Source organism: Eleutherodactylus coqui, chromosome 5 (genome assembly GCF_035609145.1).
Source record: "Eleutherodactylus coqui strain aEleCoq1 chromosome 5, aEleCoq1.hap1, whole genome shotgun sequence".
NCBI classification, from domain to species: domain Eukaryota; kingdom Metazoa; phylum Chordata; class Amphibia; order Anura; family Eleutherodactylidae; genus Eleutherodactylus; species Eleutherodactylus coqui.
Genome location: NC_089841.1, coordinates 89363874 through 89382341, shown reverse-complemented (window position 1 = coordinate 89382341; position 18468 = coordinate 89363874). Strand labels below are relative to the sequence as shown.

General features: G+C 44.5%; 1 protein-coding gene across 1 annotated transcript in view; it reads left to right on the top strand.

Annotated features, from left to right (window-relative positions):
- THBS4 (thrombospondin 4) overlaps nt 1-18468 on the top strand; it is a 78729-nt gene that overhangs the window by 34357 nt on the left and 25904 nt on the right. The window contains exons 5-10 of the mRNA XM_066602831.1: nt 197-279; nt 842-893; nt 2095-2288; nt 3893-4030; nt 11289-11366; nt 14342-14497. Of these exons, the coding sequence (XP_066458928.1) occupies nt 197-279; nt 842-893; nt 2095-2288; nt 3893-4030; nt 11289-11366; nt 14342-14497 (701 nt within the window). The remainder of the gene's footprint in view (nt 1-196; nt 280-841; nt 894-2094; nt 2289-3892; nt 4031-11288; nt 11367-14341; nt 14498-18468) is intronic.

The window sequence follows — 18468 nt, the reverse complement described above, 5'->3', positions numbered from 1 at the left end:
GTTAAAATGCACAATGACAACATAAAAAAGATACAAAAAAATTCATATTTACCTACTGGCTTGTAGGTAACATCTGGGTACAACGTTTTTTGTGTACGGTAGGAAAAAAAAAAAAACAGCACAAACTCTCAGCAAAAACTTGACAAAAATTGCCACATTTTTCAGAATAACATAACTGTACCATGTGTTTATGTAGGTGACGTCAGCAGGCAGCTCTTGGGTCAAATCTCACAACTCAACCAACTACTTGGAGAACTCAGGGATGTTATGAGACAGCAGGTAAATCCGATAAGTAATGTTCAAAGATGTTATGAACACCGAAATAAGGGCTTATTCAGACGACCATATATCAGCCGCGTATTCACGCTGTCCGATATACGCCGTCTCTCTCTGCAGGGGGAGGAGGCTGGAAGAGCCAGGAGCAGTGCTCTGAGCTCCCGCCCCGTCTTCGACCCTCTGCACTATTTGCAATGAGGGGAGGTGGGACGGAGGTGGAGCTAATTCTTTCCATTTAGCCCGCCCCCATCCCGCCCCTCTCATTGCAAATAGTGCAGAGGGGCGGAGAGAGGGTGGAGAGGAGGCAGAGAGTGGGTGGGATCGAGAGCTCAGAGCACTGCTCCAGGCTCTGCCAGCCTCCTCCCCCTGCAGAGAGAGACGCCGTATATCGGCCGGCGTGAATACCCGGCCAATATACGGTCATCTGAATAAACCCTAAGAATGATATAGTTAAATGATGTAAAATTTCAAAAAGTTGCGTTTTCATAGGATGTGACAAAGATCTTATATTGCATTATTTGTGTGTAATAAAGAGAAAAATAAATGTTTTCTTCATATTTTAAAGGTGAAGGAGACCATGTTTTTGAGAAACACTGTCTCAGAATGCCAAGCTTGTGGTAAGTTTAGTTTATCGAATGGGCGTACAGCATAAATGCTCGACCATATTTGTGCACACAATAGGCAGTAAATGGAACCCATTGATTTTAATTGTTATTTTCACATGCGCATGCTCTGTTTTCCTGCACATTTGTGCAGGGATTTAGGACATATGGAAGGCTAATTAGTAGAGATGAGCGAGCATACTCGCTAAGGGCAATTACTCGAGCGAGCATTGCCCTTAGCGAGTACCTGCCCGCTTGAGAGAAAAGGTTCGGCTGCCGGCGCGGGTGACAGGTGAGTTGCGGCAGTGAGCAGGAGGAGCATGGGGGAGAGAGGGAGCCGAACCTTTTCTCTCGAGCGGGCAGGTACTCGCTGAGGCTGAGAGGGGGGCGGGAGCTCAGTTCCTGCTCCTGGCTCTTCCATCCTCCCCCACCCCCCTGCACACGAGGACAACGTATATCGGCTCGGCGTGAAATCCGAGCCGATATACGTTCGTCTGAATGCAGCCTAAGGGCAATGCTCGCTCGAGCAATTGCCCTTAGCGAGTATGCTTGCTCATCACTACTAATTAGCCATTTTAATTTTTGGGACCGTGGATGTGGGTTTTTTTGCACCTGCCAATGTGTGCAAATTTGCGCATGCAAAAAGTACAGCAGGGGCTCCTTCACACAGACATATGCGTTTTTACGCACATCTCAGCACAACATATTTGTGCTATGTAAGAGGCTTTTTTGCACGTGTATTGGCGTTGTAACCTTTTGCACATGCTGGGCATATTCATTTGCGTGTGGCAGACGAGCATACCCCAATTTAAATGGCTATTTTAACCTAACAAATTCTAGATCTGTTCTTTTTTTCATGGAATTTCGCAGTGTTCCACTCATCCCCTTTTGCGCACAAAAAAGGAAATGTGAATAAGCCCATGGGCGCACACTTACATGAAGGAGCCCTTAAAAAAAAACGCAGTTGCGCATGTAAATATGCAGCGTCCATGGGGCAAATGTGCACACAAATATGCATAAGCTCGTGTGAATAAAGCCTTTAGGCTAAAGCACCTTCAGGCAGACAGTCTGACAGAAGTGGTAACACAAGATCTGCTGCAAGACTTTCAGTGATTTCACAATCGGCTGCTCCTTTATGTTTGTTACTTTTTTGTTACCATTTGTATTCTTACTATGTATCATTTGAAAATGTTGTGTTTTCTCTCTTTCCGTTAAGGTTTGGGTACAGACTACCCATTTCCCACACAAGCTCCAACAACTCCACAACCTACTACACCTCCAAAGCCTCGATGTAGCGCCACATCCTGTTTCAGGGGTGTGAAATGCACAGAGACAGCCACCGGGTTTCAATGCGGACCCTGTCCTGAAGGTTACACTGGCAACGGGGTCACATGTACTGATATGGATGAGGTATGGCATCTGTAATGGCATCTGCAATGATATCTTAATCATTGTATAATGAAAACGTCTGAAACTTGGCTTAATCTTTGGTCACCATTTTCAAAATCTCTGCTTGCTCTCTGTGAATGGAACCAATTTAGTTTACAAGCAAGTGCTGAAGACCTGATTTTGTCCTGCTGTCATTGTTACACAGCTTGTTACATGAGAGACCCCTGATAGCTTTAAAACTTCAACTGAGAAGGAGAAGAAATTGACCAAGACAGGTTTTTAGCCTCTGGATGAAATCAAGAATATTTCAATTTACTGAAAGCCAGCAGAGGGCTACAAAAAAAGTTATGGAATTGAGAAACACAAAGGGGAAAATTTACTTACTGGTATTTTAGAAAAGTGGCGAACAAGTGCAAAAAGGTTAAAAAGTCCCAATTTTTCTTGTAAGTAAACTGGCTATAAGTCCTAAATAAAGGTTACCCAAAGTATATTAGAAAGTTACAGAACTTGGAGAAACCCATTTAAGTAATAATGTGTTCTCTCCGCTACCACCATAATTAAGGGCTTCTACAGACGAGTCTATGTGCAAATACGCTCCCCTCAGCACAATGTATTTGCGCAGTAAACTAGGTTGTGTCTGCACATAGAACTGTACGTTTTTGTGCACGCAGGCTCTGTTCATGTGACACACCTCCGTCCTAATTTGAAAGACCATTTAATCTAATGAAGTCCAGATGTGTTCTCTTTTTCACTGAATTGCATAGACTTCTATGGGGACTTTTGCTGCGCAAATATGCAGAAAGATAGAGGTCCTATTTTTTTTTGTGCACGCACAAAATGCTCGCAATAGAGATCATTGATGAGAACAAATCCATCGATATCAATGGGTTCTATTCTCTGCGTATTGCACACTCTAATTCGTCTGTCTGAAGAAGCCCTAATAGTGCTTTTCTCCCTGTTGCCAGCAATGATTAATTACCTTAAGGGGGTTTTCCGGGACTAAAACATTCATGACCTATCCTCGGAATATGCACTCAATATGGGATTGGAGGTATCTATTTTTGGGACCCCATCCGATCAGCTGTTTGAACGTGGCATGGCACTCCCATTGTAGTGAATGGAACCATGCTGCAATACTCAGAATGGCCACAACTCAAAGTATGGTGATCTGAGTAAGAGCAGCTCGCCAGACAGATGTAAAGACTAGAGATGAGCGAGTATACTCGCTAAGGCACATTACTCGAGCGGGTGACAGGTGAATTGTGGCGGGGAGCGGGGGGGAGAGATGGAGAGAGAGAGAGATCTCCCCTCCGTTCCTCCCCGCTCCCCGCCGGCCCCCGAATCTTTAGAGATGAGCGGGGAGATACTCGGGTAAGGCACTACTCGCTCGAGTAATGTGCCTTAGCGAGTATACTCGCTCATCTCTAGTAGAGACCCCATCTATCAGCTGATAGGCGTGAATTCAGAGAGCCGGACCCCCACTTTTCAGATATTGATAGCCCACCCTGAGGTTCAAATAAAAAAAAAAAACATAACTCCTTTAATCTAAAGATCCAACACCACAGTGATGTCACTGTCCAATGTCACCCATCTCTAGCTTTAATTAATTTCCAATTCTATTTCAGTGCCGAGTGAACCCTTGTTTCCCTGGAGTTCGATGCATCAACACTATGCCAGGCTTCAGGTGTGAGGCCTGTCCCCCTGGGTACACAGGACCAGTGGTACAAGGTGTTGGCACTGCTTATGCCAAGCAAAATAAACAGGTAAATGCATCTGCGATAGACATCAGTAAGGCTATAATAATTGTCAGGTAGAGGTTCAAATGATGTATGTTGTGTGATGTCACTTCAATAAATGAGTGCTATGTATCCCAACACTAATGGTGATGTATTGTCTTAGGTCTTATACACACAGCTGTATAACTCCATACATCCTCCAAGTTTTACAGAGATGTATTACGGCAGCTATAGACTTCTATGGGGCTGTACTGTATCGCTGTATCGTATACCTCCAATTGTTCCATATTCCATTGGATGCCATATCAAGTGGCTATTCTACCTAAAGTCATTTAGGGAAATTACTTAGCAAATCATCACGAATCGTTTATCATAATCCATATGAATAGATTTTATTGCATATTTGCTGAAGATTTCTCCTACTGTGTGAATAGAGCCTAAAGGTACCTTTATATTGAGTAACTATCATTTAGATAGTCGCTCAGAAAAGTTGATGTGTACAAATGACAGTCGTTCGTTCGCTTTTACACACAGCAATGATTGCTGATTAGTCGTTTGCTGATCATAAGGGGATCTCCATGCAAATTAGTCCGCAAGGCGTTCAAATAAGACCAACTGTGACTTTACACCAGACGATTTTTGATCAACCAGCAACTATTTTTCGGTAAGCTGAAACGAAACAACTAGCAACTTAAGGTTCCTAGCATGTAGTTTGATTAAAGTATATTGGCCCATCCAACAAAGTCCAGGTGACCATAATTTCAAATGGGTCCGAACACCAATACCAGGCAGCTTAATTATAACTTGGTAAAGATGGGTTCCTACTGGAGTTGAGCGAACATACTCTGCAAGCTTGTTTGAGTATTAGCGTACTTGAAGGTGCTCGTTACTCGAATAAACATCAAGCCGTGTTCGAACACGCCCCAGTTTTTGGCTCCTCCTCGCTGTGACGTGCCTGTTTTGGCCCCTCCCCGCCGCAACGCAGCGCGCTTCATTGGCAAATTTTTTTTTTGGCTGGCTGGTGAGAGAGAAAAAGAATGAACCTAGGAAAAAAATTTAAAATCGGCACCCGGTGTCCTACATACAATAATGCTCGAGTCTCCCATTGTAGTCAATTGGGTTCGTTACTCGTGTAGAGCTCTCAAATTTTACGAAAAGCTCGACTTGAATAACGCGGACTCGAGCATTTGGGTGCTCGCTTATCTCTAGTTCCTACCTTTTAGCATACATCTCTCTTGGGTCTAAGCCTACAGATAAAAGCAAGGGAAGTAGGATACCCACCAGTATGCCGTTCGACAGAAGTATAATGTGCACTTAGTCATACATTGCCATGAATCCAGTAGGACCAAGAGGTTCTACAATGTCAATGTGAAATGGGAACTAGGGTGGTGAGCCCTCTTTTCCCAAATGGTCCAAAGGCAAAAACACATGGGCATATGCACAACTTTGCTCGCGCTACAGAGCGTAGTTGCGAATGAACCGTTTTTTTTGGGGGGGGGGGGTTCGGGCCTGTCAAACTTTGCACCATAGTATGCAAGTTTGAAAAAAAACTGTGGGAAGATAGGTCTTGCCCTATCTTTCCCGCACATAGTGTTAACGGGGCAAGTTCTATCTTTTCTCATCCCTGCTACTAAGTGGCGAGAATGTCGCTAGTGAAAACGTAACCATGGAAATCAATGAGCGTTTCATCTTATGTGGCCGTGATTATCATAAGAGGACGAAAACACGCCCATATGAAGAAACCCTAAATATGTAAGAAGAAAAAAAAAAGTCTTTTTATGCCAAAGGTATTTTTTTTTACCAGTATACAAGTGATAGATGTTCCACATTATATAAGACCTAAAGTATTTAGCTATGTGCTCAGGTATCAGTATTATGGTCTGTCAGTCTATTGGAGTATTTTCTGCTTTACGATGTAGCATAGACATGCTGGAAAATTTCTGACCGGCTGCAGAAAAAATACACAGTAATGATAAAAATGATGGGAAAACCAACGCGCATGTTGATATTTGCGCGGGAAATGATCACATTAATGGCATGAAACTGAGCTTGTGGTTGCAACAATGAAAGGCTTTGCAGGAAAGCCAGCAGACATAACATATTGCGATCATCTGATTACATTACCTGACACTGGCTTCCTGTATAGAAGATTACCAAACTGAGGAAGAATTATCTGCTTTACTGTGCTTAGGTGGAAGTATGGTTTTTGTATATGAGGAAAGATGAGATATTGAGGCCGCTGGTCACCAACTATTTGGCTTATTCTGCTTCTGGAGACTGAAACATTATTGCATCTCATTTCCTTGTAGCTGTTATGTCTGAGCTGAATGCAAAACGCTACATCTGGCTGGAAACATGGATAATGTTTGCTAGCATAAATAAGGATATATACGGTGTAGATGTTAAAAAAGCATGCAATAAACCAAATGAAATACCAATACAGAAATTCCAATTAGTCAGTCAGTCCAATTTGATGTTAAGAATATTTGGGGACTTATTTGACAGTGGGACAGGACAGGAGCCTCTGACTTGACCAGAAAAACCTTCAGACTAGAAGTATAACCAGTATCCTCAATGAGGAGGAGCCGGTATAAATGTGTACAGACAGGCGCTGATTGGTCATCTGGGACACACACCTCTTAGGCAACCAATCCATCCACACCAGCAGAGAAGTGCTCATGTCGATGTCCAATGCTGGAATGACACTGAGCATCAACATGAGGTACAGATGTACCAAAGTTTAACTTGAGACTTAAAGCATTAAGATAACTTTCAGTGCCACAATTAGGTTACCCCTTCTATTGCTTTTACAATGGCTTTTGTTGTATTAAGATACAAGAACAATAGCTTTTTAATGGCATGAAGGGGGTGTCCAAATTAATTTTTAAAAATTCTTGTTTCCCATGTCTAAAATACTCATCTTCCAATTCTCTGCAGCTTCAGTACCACAACTCTGTTCTCCGCGCCAGGTGTGTGCCGACAGACTGCAGTCAGCCTGTGTACGGTATGTCAGGTTGTAGCAGCCAATCACAAACCTCAGCACTTGAATGCTGAGGTCTGTGATTAGTTGCAGCAACCTGTGTCAACTTGTACACAGGTACAGATTTGAAAACAGCAACAATAGTCCCATCTTAGCTTCCCATTGGAATGCAGCAGACTATCCAGCCAGGTTGATCCACTCCAACATCAAAGACCAATCCAGGAAAATATTGACGTCAGCATCTCCATGTGATGTACTTATTGGGCCAAAACAATGGTACCTATTTACCAATGGCTAAGTGTTTGTTACATGTATGAATAAGTAACATTGTGGATCATTTGTATCCTTGAAAACGGCTGATAGGAGCTGAAACATTGCCATTTTTCGGACAAAAATATCACATGCAGATGCAGGATTGGGAAGACTGGAGGATGTGGCACTGGAACAGAGAGGTGAGTATTTTTAGGCATGGAGAGCAGGAATTAAAAGAAATTAGCTTGGACAACTCCTTTAAGATTACTTGTTGCAGAAAGTTATCATACTCAGGTTAAACTTTGCTACATCAGCTAATCCTATGGGTTCAGAGAAGGGCAACTAAACTAATACATGGAATGACGGGACTGGAATACCCAGAGAGGCTATCAAAATTGGGATTATTTACCCCGGAAAAAAGACGGCTAAGAGGCGATCAAATAACCATGTATAAGTACATGAGGGGACAATACAAGGATCTCGCCCAGGATCTGTTTACACCCAGGACCGTGACGGTAACAAGAGGGCATCCGCTACGATTAGAGGAAAGTAGGTTTCATCACCAACATAGAAGGGGATTCTTTACTGTAAGAGCAGTTAGACTGTGGAACTCTCTACCGGAGGAAGTGGTGATGGCAAAATCCATAGAGGAGTTTAAAAGGGGACTTGATGTCTTTCTGGAGAGGAAGGGCATTATAGGATACAAGTCTTAGGTTAATTGTCAATCCGGGTATACAGGCAGGTAGGAACTATTAGGGGTTGATCCAGGGAACAGTCTGATTGCCATTAGGGAGTCAGGAAGGAATTTTTTCCCCAAAAGGGCTAAATTGGTTTCTGCCCTTGGGGTTTTTTGCCTTCCTCTGGATCAACACAGGAGGATAGACAGGCTGGACTAGATGGACATTGTCTTCATTCAGCCTTACATACTATGTTACTATGTTATGTTCCTTTCCCAATCTATATGAAGCTGTAGGTGAGCATACCCCGTGTCTAGAGTTGCCACCGGGCCGGTATAACACTAGTCAAGCTAGTATTTGCGCTAGTAAAAACAATTATCAGCGAATGCAAGTAGTTCTGCATAATAAGAATATGTGTGCAGTCAGATTACTTAATATTTCAGTGCATCTCCCCTTTTTTGTCAGACCGAAGACATACTGAGTCATTTTATCTGTGGGCCTCCCAGAGTAAAGTTGTAAATTACACTTGAAGCTACACCAACTTTTTACCCATATTGGGGTATAGGTAGACAGAAAAAGGCAAAAAAAAAAAAAGCACCGCAACAAACTGCCCCTTGTAGCTTATTTTTGTAGTGGACATAGATTTTATATAGCAAAAAAATAAGCTAAACAGTCTTTACCCAGCTGGTATTTTTGGCTGGTAAAGATGGCAGCCCTCCTTGTGTCCCTTTTCAGGGATGTTCCAAGTCTAAAATTCATAGTAGCCCATAGCAAACTGTGCTCTCAGCTTGTTGTAGTAAACTAAACTGTACTGATGCAAACAGCAGCAGAACTTTGCCCAAAATACAGTCCATATGATGGGCAGAGGTCGGGCCAGAACACTCTCGTTCTGTATCATGGACGCATAAATGCTAGTGTGAAACTGGCCTTATAAATATGTTTAAGGGTACGTTCACACAAAGCATAAATGCTTTAGCTTTCTGCATCACAAAAAAAGTTAGAGCTAATGCCCACGGACGGTTTCATGCCACGTTCCCCGCGGCGGAATAACGCAGCTATTAGGTTCTATTGAACCTAATAGCTCAGTCCTCGCATGCAGGATTCTGCCATGGATTTGCACTGCGGGAAAAAAAATCGCGACATGTTCTATTTTTCCACGGTGGGAGATCTCCATTAATATAGTATTAATGAAGACCATGCAAAAACCGAATAAAAAGCACAAGGACTTTTTTGTTTTTGTTTGAGCCCTTACAATCCACACCATTGTTGTGGATTTTTACTCAAAATCAGTTGTGGAGCTGCAACTGCTTTCAGCCTGCTGCTCCTCTCACCTCGCAGGTAGCATCCCCTTACTGTAGTGCACGGAGCAGCCCTCACAACCCTATTTTGGGAATCGGTACTAAACGCCATGGTCACCAGTGAGGTGATGTGGAAGTGGGCACATCACCTGACTGGCAGCGCTTTGTAGCGGTTGTCAAGTGAGGCTGCTCTATGCGCTGCAATGAGTGGCTGCTGATTGTGAGGATACAGGGGCGGCAGGCCGAAATCAGTTGCAGCTTCACAGCTGATTCTGAGTAAAAATCCAATATCATTTGTGTGAATTTTTACTGTTCTTGCTGTAGAAATGCTGCGGATTTGATGTGGAAAATCCGCAGCGCTTTTGTTATGTGTGAACAAAACTTCAAAGTGTGTTTGCTCTTTCATGTGATTGCAGCATCCAAGAAGCGGGCCCTCAGACAGCGGGGTAGAGTTTGGGCCTTGTCACAGGGCTCTACCATCTCCCACCCCGAGGGTAGCAAGGGGAGCCAGCAAAGGAACCGAGGGTAGGCTATTAAATTGGGGGTAACCCAGCTGTAGTTTACCCTCAGTCTTTGGTCACATGTGACGCCACCGTTCCGTCCTCTGCAGTGAATCCGTTGGATGGTGAAACAAATGGTCTACACACACAGGGGAAATTGTATAAAAGTAAAGCTGGGAACGGTCGGCAGTGCTATCTGCACTTAATAATCAACCGTAACAGTCCAACGTAATACGAAAACCAATACAGTTCACTAATGCAGGCACAATGGGTGAGATGACAGTAAGGCAAATCTCAGGATGAATATTGGGCCAACAGTCTTCGTTATCTGTGTGACTCTGCTCCCAGTAAAAAACTCTTTCCTACTTCTACGAACTCTCAAGCGGTCACCATACAGTCCTAAACACCGCATTAGTGCTGTTTGGCACACTCCTCGCATCCGTTCATTCTAGGGAACTCCTGGGTATAGTAGACCCAGGGCAACTTCTAATATACCGCTCAGCTTCTTCCGCGTTCTTCCATCACTGAGGGGTTGCCTGTGTTCTGTATACCCCACTCGGAGCGCTCAGCTGTATACCAGCTGTGTGCTCTGTGAACACAGGCAGAGTATGAAGAACACAGCGCTCCAGCTGTGTTCTGTATACCCCGCTCAGAGCGCTCAGCTGGGTACCAGCTGAGCGCTCCAAGAAGACAACAGCTGTATGCAGAAGATAGCGGTCCTGCTTGTCTTCTGCATACAGTGTGCCTTCACTTATCCAAAGTGAACGCTCAAAACTGTCACTCAAACTGATGTTTGAGTGACTTTTGAGCAGTCATCTTGCCGTGTAAATGCACACAACGATTCTCGCTCAAAAGACATCTTTTGAGTGATAATTGTTGTCTAAATGGGCTGTTACTGAGAACAATCACACTTTTCCCAAGTAATAGAAACAGTGCCCTTCCTGCACATAGGTGCCCCTCATCCTCTGGGCCGGACGGAGCCATTACATAGTCTCTTGCCCATCTATATGAAGTAATAAATGGCATGTCTATTCACGTGGCCATCAATATCTGATTGGTGAGGGCCCGTGCCCGGGACCCCGGCACATTAGCTGATTGAAGGGGCCGTAGTACTCATGCAAGCATTGTGGCCTCTTCCATGTTTTCATCCTGTCTGTACTCAGAGCATCATACTTTTCGCAGCGGCTGTTCTAAGTACTACAGACGTGTCCTACTGAAGCTGCTTTCATGTTTGCATTGGGGGTTCTGTTTCCATACTCCTTTCGGGGAGCAGGAAAGGGCCGAAGGAGTCCGTCCTATGATGGAACTAAACGGCCCCTATTGAGTATAATGGAGTGTATTCGGTTTCCGCTGGCATATTTTAGCGAGGGAAAAAGCGCTGCATCCCATGTGAACTCGGCCTGACTTCAACAGGATAAATCTGCTGTTCTCAGAACCCCCAGCGAGCAGATATTGATGGCATTTCCTGAGGATAGGCCATCCATTTCTATAACCCCTGTAACACGCTATTACACAATTCATCTTTCATTCTCCTAAGCTGATATTAATATAAATTAAATGTTTCTTGTTTTGATACAGAACTGCCTTGATATCAATGAATGCGATAATGGAAGAAATGGCGGATGTGTCTCCAACTCTATGTGCACTAATACCATGGTGAGTACCGTGTGTAACATGATGGATGACTGGATCTATAGATATGTATGTCACTCACCGTATAATGGGGAGATTGATGACAGCTAGTGCAAAGGAAAAGCCAAGTAACTGCTCATAGTATCAGCAACTACAGTTCTCCACTTTTCCCTTGCACCAGTTTGATAAAAACACTAATGTTCTTTGATTTTCAGCCATCTACTCTATCTTGCCCCAGGCCCATATTCTGGATATTTCAGGTTATCTAGACGCTTGTATAATTACAGAAGCCATCCAGGCATGCAGGCATGTGTGATCACTCTTAAGCATCCTTTTCTATGGCTTCTATGGCGTCATGAATTTCATACATTTTTCTCAGGCCTTTTTTTTTCTAATAGAGAAGTCCTAAAAAAAAAGAAAAAATACAGTGAGATAGCGCCTTGTGCAATAACAGCTATAGGTAGATGAATAAAAAAATGGATGAACACCCACTGGTGATCCGTTATCCCTGCGATGTGAGAGTGAGTGAAAACGCATGATAATGAAACCAATGATTTTCAATGGTTTCATTCTCATTAGCGATGTTTTCACTGTTAACTTGCATCGCAAAGAAGAATCTTTGACATCGCCCATTGTTTTCAATGGGGCCAGTGGCAGCAGCGCTAGCCCCATTAAAAACATAGGGAGTACATCGCGCTCCCCTAACACAGCTGTGACAGCTATGGCAGGGGAATTCTTCATTCCAGCGGGGACCGAGGATGAAGGAAAGAAAGTTAAAAAAAAGAAAAGATTAACTCACCTAGAAGAGCCATCTGGCTCTTCTCTCCGCCCTGGCAGTCGTTTTCTGTGTTCTGGAAAACGCTGCCTCCGATTGGCCACATTAAATGACAGCAGAGTGCTGCCTCTAATTGGTCACAGCGCTCTGTGTTAATCTTTGTTTTTTTTACTTTTTTTTTTTTACAGCTAGCCATGATTTTTCCTAAAGGGCTTATATTTTAAGCTACTACATTAAAATTATTGCCGCGGTGGTAGCCTTCATTCCATTGCTTTCAATGAGGCTGCAGCAGTGCCGGCCCCATTGAAAGCAATGGGATAGCATCGCGGACGTCTGCCACAGCTGTCACAGGGCATCCCGCGGGGATGAAGGAATCCCCCTGCCATAGCTGTCACAGCTGTGTCAGGGGAGCGCAATGTACTCACTATGTTTTTAATGGGTGATATCACAGATTCTTCTTTGTGATGCAAGATTACAGTGAAAACATCGCTAATGAGAATGAAACCACTGAAAATCATTGGTTTCATTATTATGCGTTTTCACTCACTCTCGCATCGCAAGAATATCGTATAGCAAGTGGGTGGACGACCACCCCTAGGGGAATGGGCTATTACCACACCCAAAGTCCTGCTATGCAAAAAATACGATTCTTGTGCACATGGGCATCCAAGCAGTAGGAGAGCAGCAGGACTAATCCAAAAAGTGCAGTTTTTGGTAAACAAAAGGAGAACTATCCAAAACAAAAAATCTGTGCTCACAAGAGGTGCATTAAAGGGGGATCAATTAAACCAAATTTAGTAGGTGATGAAAGGAGTATTTAATGTATACAGAACAATAAATAGTACATTTAAAAGTATACACAATAAGATGCAATGCGTTTCGGCGATACTAGGTCTGCTTGAGAAAGACGACATATTAGCACCAGAACGCACTGCATTTTTATTATGTATACTCTTAAGTTTATTACTTATTGTTCTGTATACATTAAATACTCCTTTAATCACCTACTAAATTTGATTTAATTGATCCCCTTTAATATACATCTTGTGAGCGCAGAATTTTTGTTTTGGATATTTCTCCTAACGCCGCACGTAGAGCACACTGCCTTTTGAAGAAGAAAATGGACCCAAAAACACATCAAAAGTGTGGAAGACGTAATGAGGGGAGATTTATCAAAGTTATTACACCTGGCTTTTGTCCTAAACCATGACTTTTCTGGTCTAATTAGCATGTGCCTGATTTATGAACCTTGTGCGCCTGTTTTTTAATCTGTACACCAGGTCACTCCATTATCATTTTAAGGCTCCTTCACATGTATTCGTGCATGAAAATTTGTGCCTGCAAAAAAAGAAGGTATTTGCCCCTAATTTAACATTCTTCGTGCAATATTTTGAATAATTAGGCGCATCTTGGACATAAGCATCGCCAAATAATTGCAACAAAACTATGCATCTGATAAATCTCCCCCAAAGTTTGCAGTACATTTTATAACTTTCCTATTGACACACTGCTAACGTCTGACCACTGTGTTTTTAGCTGAAAATAAAGTGACGAAAAACACTGCGGAAAAACATTGTTTTTCCTAAAAACACAATAGGGCTTAAAATGTTCCATATTTCTCACAATACCTCTGCTGAATCATAAATCTGTTGAATTTTAAGATTGTCTAGTTGGCTTAGTTTGCACCAAAAATTGAGCACAATTTGCCACAATATGGAACAATGTAAGCCACACACTCTTTTTATGAAGGACCGCCCCTTTGTCAGATACAGCAAAAGAGCGTCTAAAACACCTAGTAAATGTGTCAAAGTGTGCTTCACAGTTTTCTGTGCCAGAAAACATTTACATTTTCAATAATCAATAAGCCCCCATGTGTGAAACCACCCTCAAAATGCAGTCAAAGAAGTGCAGGTTGCACACAAAGTTTAGGTATCAGATTCTCTGGTCATGTATATAATGGAGGGGGTCGGGGGTCAGTGTCCACAGCCGCTAACAAGCAGGCCCAGACTAGGGTTTTAGAATGCACCCCTCCTCTTCGTCCCTGAAGTTCATCATGATGCCTGTCACATGGACAGTCGTGCAGCTGCCAGCTATCAGCCTGGATTCCATGTTATGTCTATGTGTGTAATGTTTGTATATGTATATATGATTGTGTTTCTTTTTTATCTTTGTGTTTATATGCAGATTTAAACCACTTTATTAAAACTAATTTCTTGTTGTCCAGGGTTCTTTCCGCTGTGGACCTTGTAAAGAAGGTTATGTCGGTGATCAGGCGCAAGGCTGCAAAGTAGAAAAGAAGAGCTGCTGGAACAGGGGGCAGTACCCCTGCCATCCTAATGCCCAGTGTATCGAGGAGAAGGCGGGAGGCATAACCTGTGTTGTGAGTATTAGAAAGGGAAATACTGAAGCTGAATTACAGAAGAAAACTTTTAACTGGGTCTTCATACGGCAGGAGTGACTATGCTAGCTAGTCATTAGTGTAAAATAGGTGAGCCCGTTTTCATAATATGGGTGCCACCCTTCTATTATAATTTTATGGTTTGGTTGCCTGGGGACTGTTTTTTTGTTTTGTTTTTAAAAGATGCAACTCCTGTCCCAAGCCACTAGGACAAAATCCAAATAAAAGCAATAAGATGTGCACAGCCCAAATATAATGTAACCAAAGGATACTAAAATGTTGAAAACGGAAGAGACCTCACCGAAAATACCAATTTATATAATGACATAGGAGTATACTGTTGCGTTCAATAACGTGCAACCTCCAAAACATAAATCAAAGGCACAACTGCGCAAAAGGAAAACAAACTAAAGGGGAATGCTCTCCCTACCGTCCCCTAACCCGGGAGGGGACCCTGCCTACTCGGCAGACTAACAGCGCTGAAAAGTGCGAGCCCACACTCGAACCTGGGCCACTGACCAGTCCCTAACTGGGAGCCCTAGCACAAAACAAAAGGAGAACAAAACCAAACAAAACAGCAAAGAACTTAGCTTATCCAGCAGAGCTTCCACCGCACTGTGTTGCTCCGTCGCTGTCCAACATGGAACTGCAGAGAATCATTGACCAGCACAGGAGTAACCGTTAGCCCTGCTTAAATAGCAGCAGAGCTACTTAACACCAGGTGCTGACTGACATTAATCTTGTCACTACCACACCTCTCAGCTCCAGGAGAGGTAGGAATGCTACTAAACCCTGGTTTGGCCTGAAAGCAAGGTGGGAACCTCAGGACGGCTGCAAGAGTACCTCCCCTTCTAGGAGGGGCCCCAGGACCCTCGAGATCAGGACGAGCAGGGTTTGATCTGTGAAATTTTTTGACTCGGCGGGAGTCCAAAATGTGACTTATTACCAACTGCTCCTCCCCATACGTTAGCACAGGAGCCGGGGGTGGATGGTCATTCCCAGGATCCATGAATCTTTTGAGCAGAGATTTGTGGAAAACATTGTAATTTTCATCGCCCTGGGAATTTCTAACCAGAAGGCCACCGCGTTAGTCTTCTCAATTATTTTAAACGGACCGATAAATCGCGGGCCCAGTTTAGCGGATGGTTGTTTAAGTTTTATATTTCTGGTAGACAACCAAACCAAGTCTCCAACACGGAATTCCGCCCCCTCTGGGCGGTGACTGTTAGCAACTCGCTTTCTCCGCTGAACTGCTCGCCATAACTCTCTCTGGACCTCGGCCATAATAGGCCCAGAAGAATCCGGCTGCCCCGGTGCCGGAGCCGTAGCAACACACTTCTTCAATTTCTGAACCCTCTCAGGATCCATCTTAAAACCCTCTTGGGTATAATCTTTGAGCATCAGTCTCTCAGGAGGGGATATGCGGCTCCTGGGGAACTCGTGGTCAGGGAGGAGTTTAATTGCACAATCCCCCTGTCGGAGCGGTGGCAATCTGTCTGCCCCCTCTGGGGAATACACATCAGAGAGGTCAGCGATGACTTCCGGCAGCTCTTCTGCCTGAATAGAAGCTCGATCGACCAAAATGCAACCAGACAAACACCTAGGGCTCCATTTAACAATGCCCCCCTTCTCCCAGTCTACCACCAGGTTGTGTAGACGTAGCCAAGGCAGATCCCAAGACTACTTGCGAAGGGAGGGATTCTATGACATATAATGTTATAATCTCCATGTGGAACAGCCCAGTTTTTAAACGGATATTAGGCACACAAAACCTCAGACTTCTCTGCGATAGTGGAGCGGCATCAATGGCAGATACTGGGATGGGAGACTCCAGAGCCTTCATCTCTAAGCCTAAACGTCTGACCATCTCCCGATGTATTAAATTAATACTAGCTCCACAATCCAGAAAGACTCTTATGGGGTTGCCCACACTATCCGACAGGATCTCAGCCGGAAGCACCAGTCTGGAGGGTGATATCCAGGCAATTTGATGGCCTAGAGGGGCCCCCTCAGTAATCTCCCAGTCATCAAGTCCTGGCTGGCAATTATGACAGGGACAACACTGAGCCATACGACCAATGCGATTACAAGAGAAGCAACGACCTTTACACTGTACTTTGTTCCCATTCCTAGCCCTGGCAGCCAGAGACCCCAACTGCATGGGTTCCTCCACATCTGCTGATAAGAAGCCAGAATCTGTGGAGAGTTCCTGATGTCTCTCCCTGATCTGTCTCCCAGCTTTGATAGCCAGAGACATGGCCTCATCAAGACTGCGGGGTACTGGATAACCTACCAGTACATTCTTGATTTTATTGGATAGACCCCAATGGAACTGGCTCTTTAAAGCAGGGTCATTCCACTGGGTTTCTGCTGCCCAACGTCGAAACCCAGCACAATAATCTTCGACAGAGGAGTCTCCCTGTCGTAAATGTCTGATATTCCCTTCAGCCACCGATATCTTGTCTGGGGCATGATAGATTAGACCCAATGCAGCAAAAAAGTCATCCACCGAGTCCAAGGCCTCAGACGTTGGGGGTAGTGAAAAAGCCCATGCCTGCGGCGCCCCCTGCAGTCTGGACATGACAATGCCCACCTTCTGGGCGTCGTCCCCTGAAGACACGGGACGCAGTCTAAAGTAGAGCTTACAGGCATCCCTAAAGGATCCGAATTTCTGCCTGTCCCCAGAAAAACGGTCGGGTAGCTCAATTTTTGGTTCCTTGCTGGGAACCTGCAGCGCAGTTTGCCGCTGTTTTATCTCAGCGAGCTCCGCAGCCAGCGTGCCAAGCTGGTGCGACAAAACCTCAAGGGGATTCATAGTAACAGCACAGAATCTCCCTGAGTAGGTAAGGGCTGGTCAATCTGTTGCGTTCAATAACGTGCAACCTCCAAAACATAAATCAAAGGCACAACTGTGCAAAAGGAAAACAAAAACTAAAAGGGGAATGCTCTCCCTACCGTCCCCTAACCCGGGAGGGGACCCTGCCCACTCGGCAAACTAACCGCGCTGAAAAGTGCGAGCCCACACTCGAACCTGGGCCACTGACCAGTCCCTAACTGGGAGCTCTAGCGCAAAACAAAAGGAGAACAAAACCAAATAAAACAGCAAAGAACTTAGCTTATCCAGCAGAGCTTCCACCACACTGTGTTGCTCCGTCGCTGTCCAACATGGAACTGCAGAGAATCATTGACCAGCACAGGAGTAACCGTTAGCCCTGCTTAAAGGGGTTGTCCCGCGAAAGCAAGTGGGGTTATACACTTCTGTATGGCCATATTAATGCATTTTGTAATATACATCGTGCATTAAATATGAGCCATACAGAAGTTATTCACTTACTTGTTCCGTTGCTAGCGTCCCCGTCGCCATGGTGCCGTCTAATTTCAGCGTCTAATCGCCCGATTAGACGCGCTTGCGCAGTCCGGTCTTCTCCCTGGTGAATTGGGCCGCTCGTGCCGGAGAGCTGGTCCTCGTAGCTCCGCCCCGTCACGTGTACCAATTCCAGCCAATCAGGAGGCTGGAATCGGCAATGGACCGCACAGAGCCCACGGTGCACCATGGAAGAAGACCCGCGGTGCATCGTGGGTGAAGATCCCGGTGGCCATCTTAGTAAGGTAAGGAAGAAGTCGCCGCAGCGCGGGGATTCGGGTAAGTACTAAACGTTTGTTTTTTTTTAACACATGCATTGGATTTGTCTCGCGCCGAACGGGGGGGCCTATTGAAAAAAAACAAAAACGTTTTGGCGCGGGACAACCCCTTTAAATAGCAGCAGAGCTACTTAACACCATGTGCTGAATGACATTAATCTTGTCACTACCACACCTCTCAGCTCCAGGAGAGGTAGGAATGCTACTAAACCCTGGACTGGCGTGAAAGCAAGGTGGGAACCTCAGGACGGCTGCAACATATACCTTGTAATAAAATGCAAGCAATGGTTGACAGATAATGGAGGGCATAA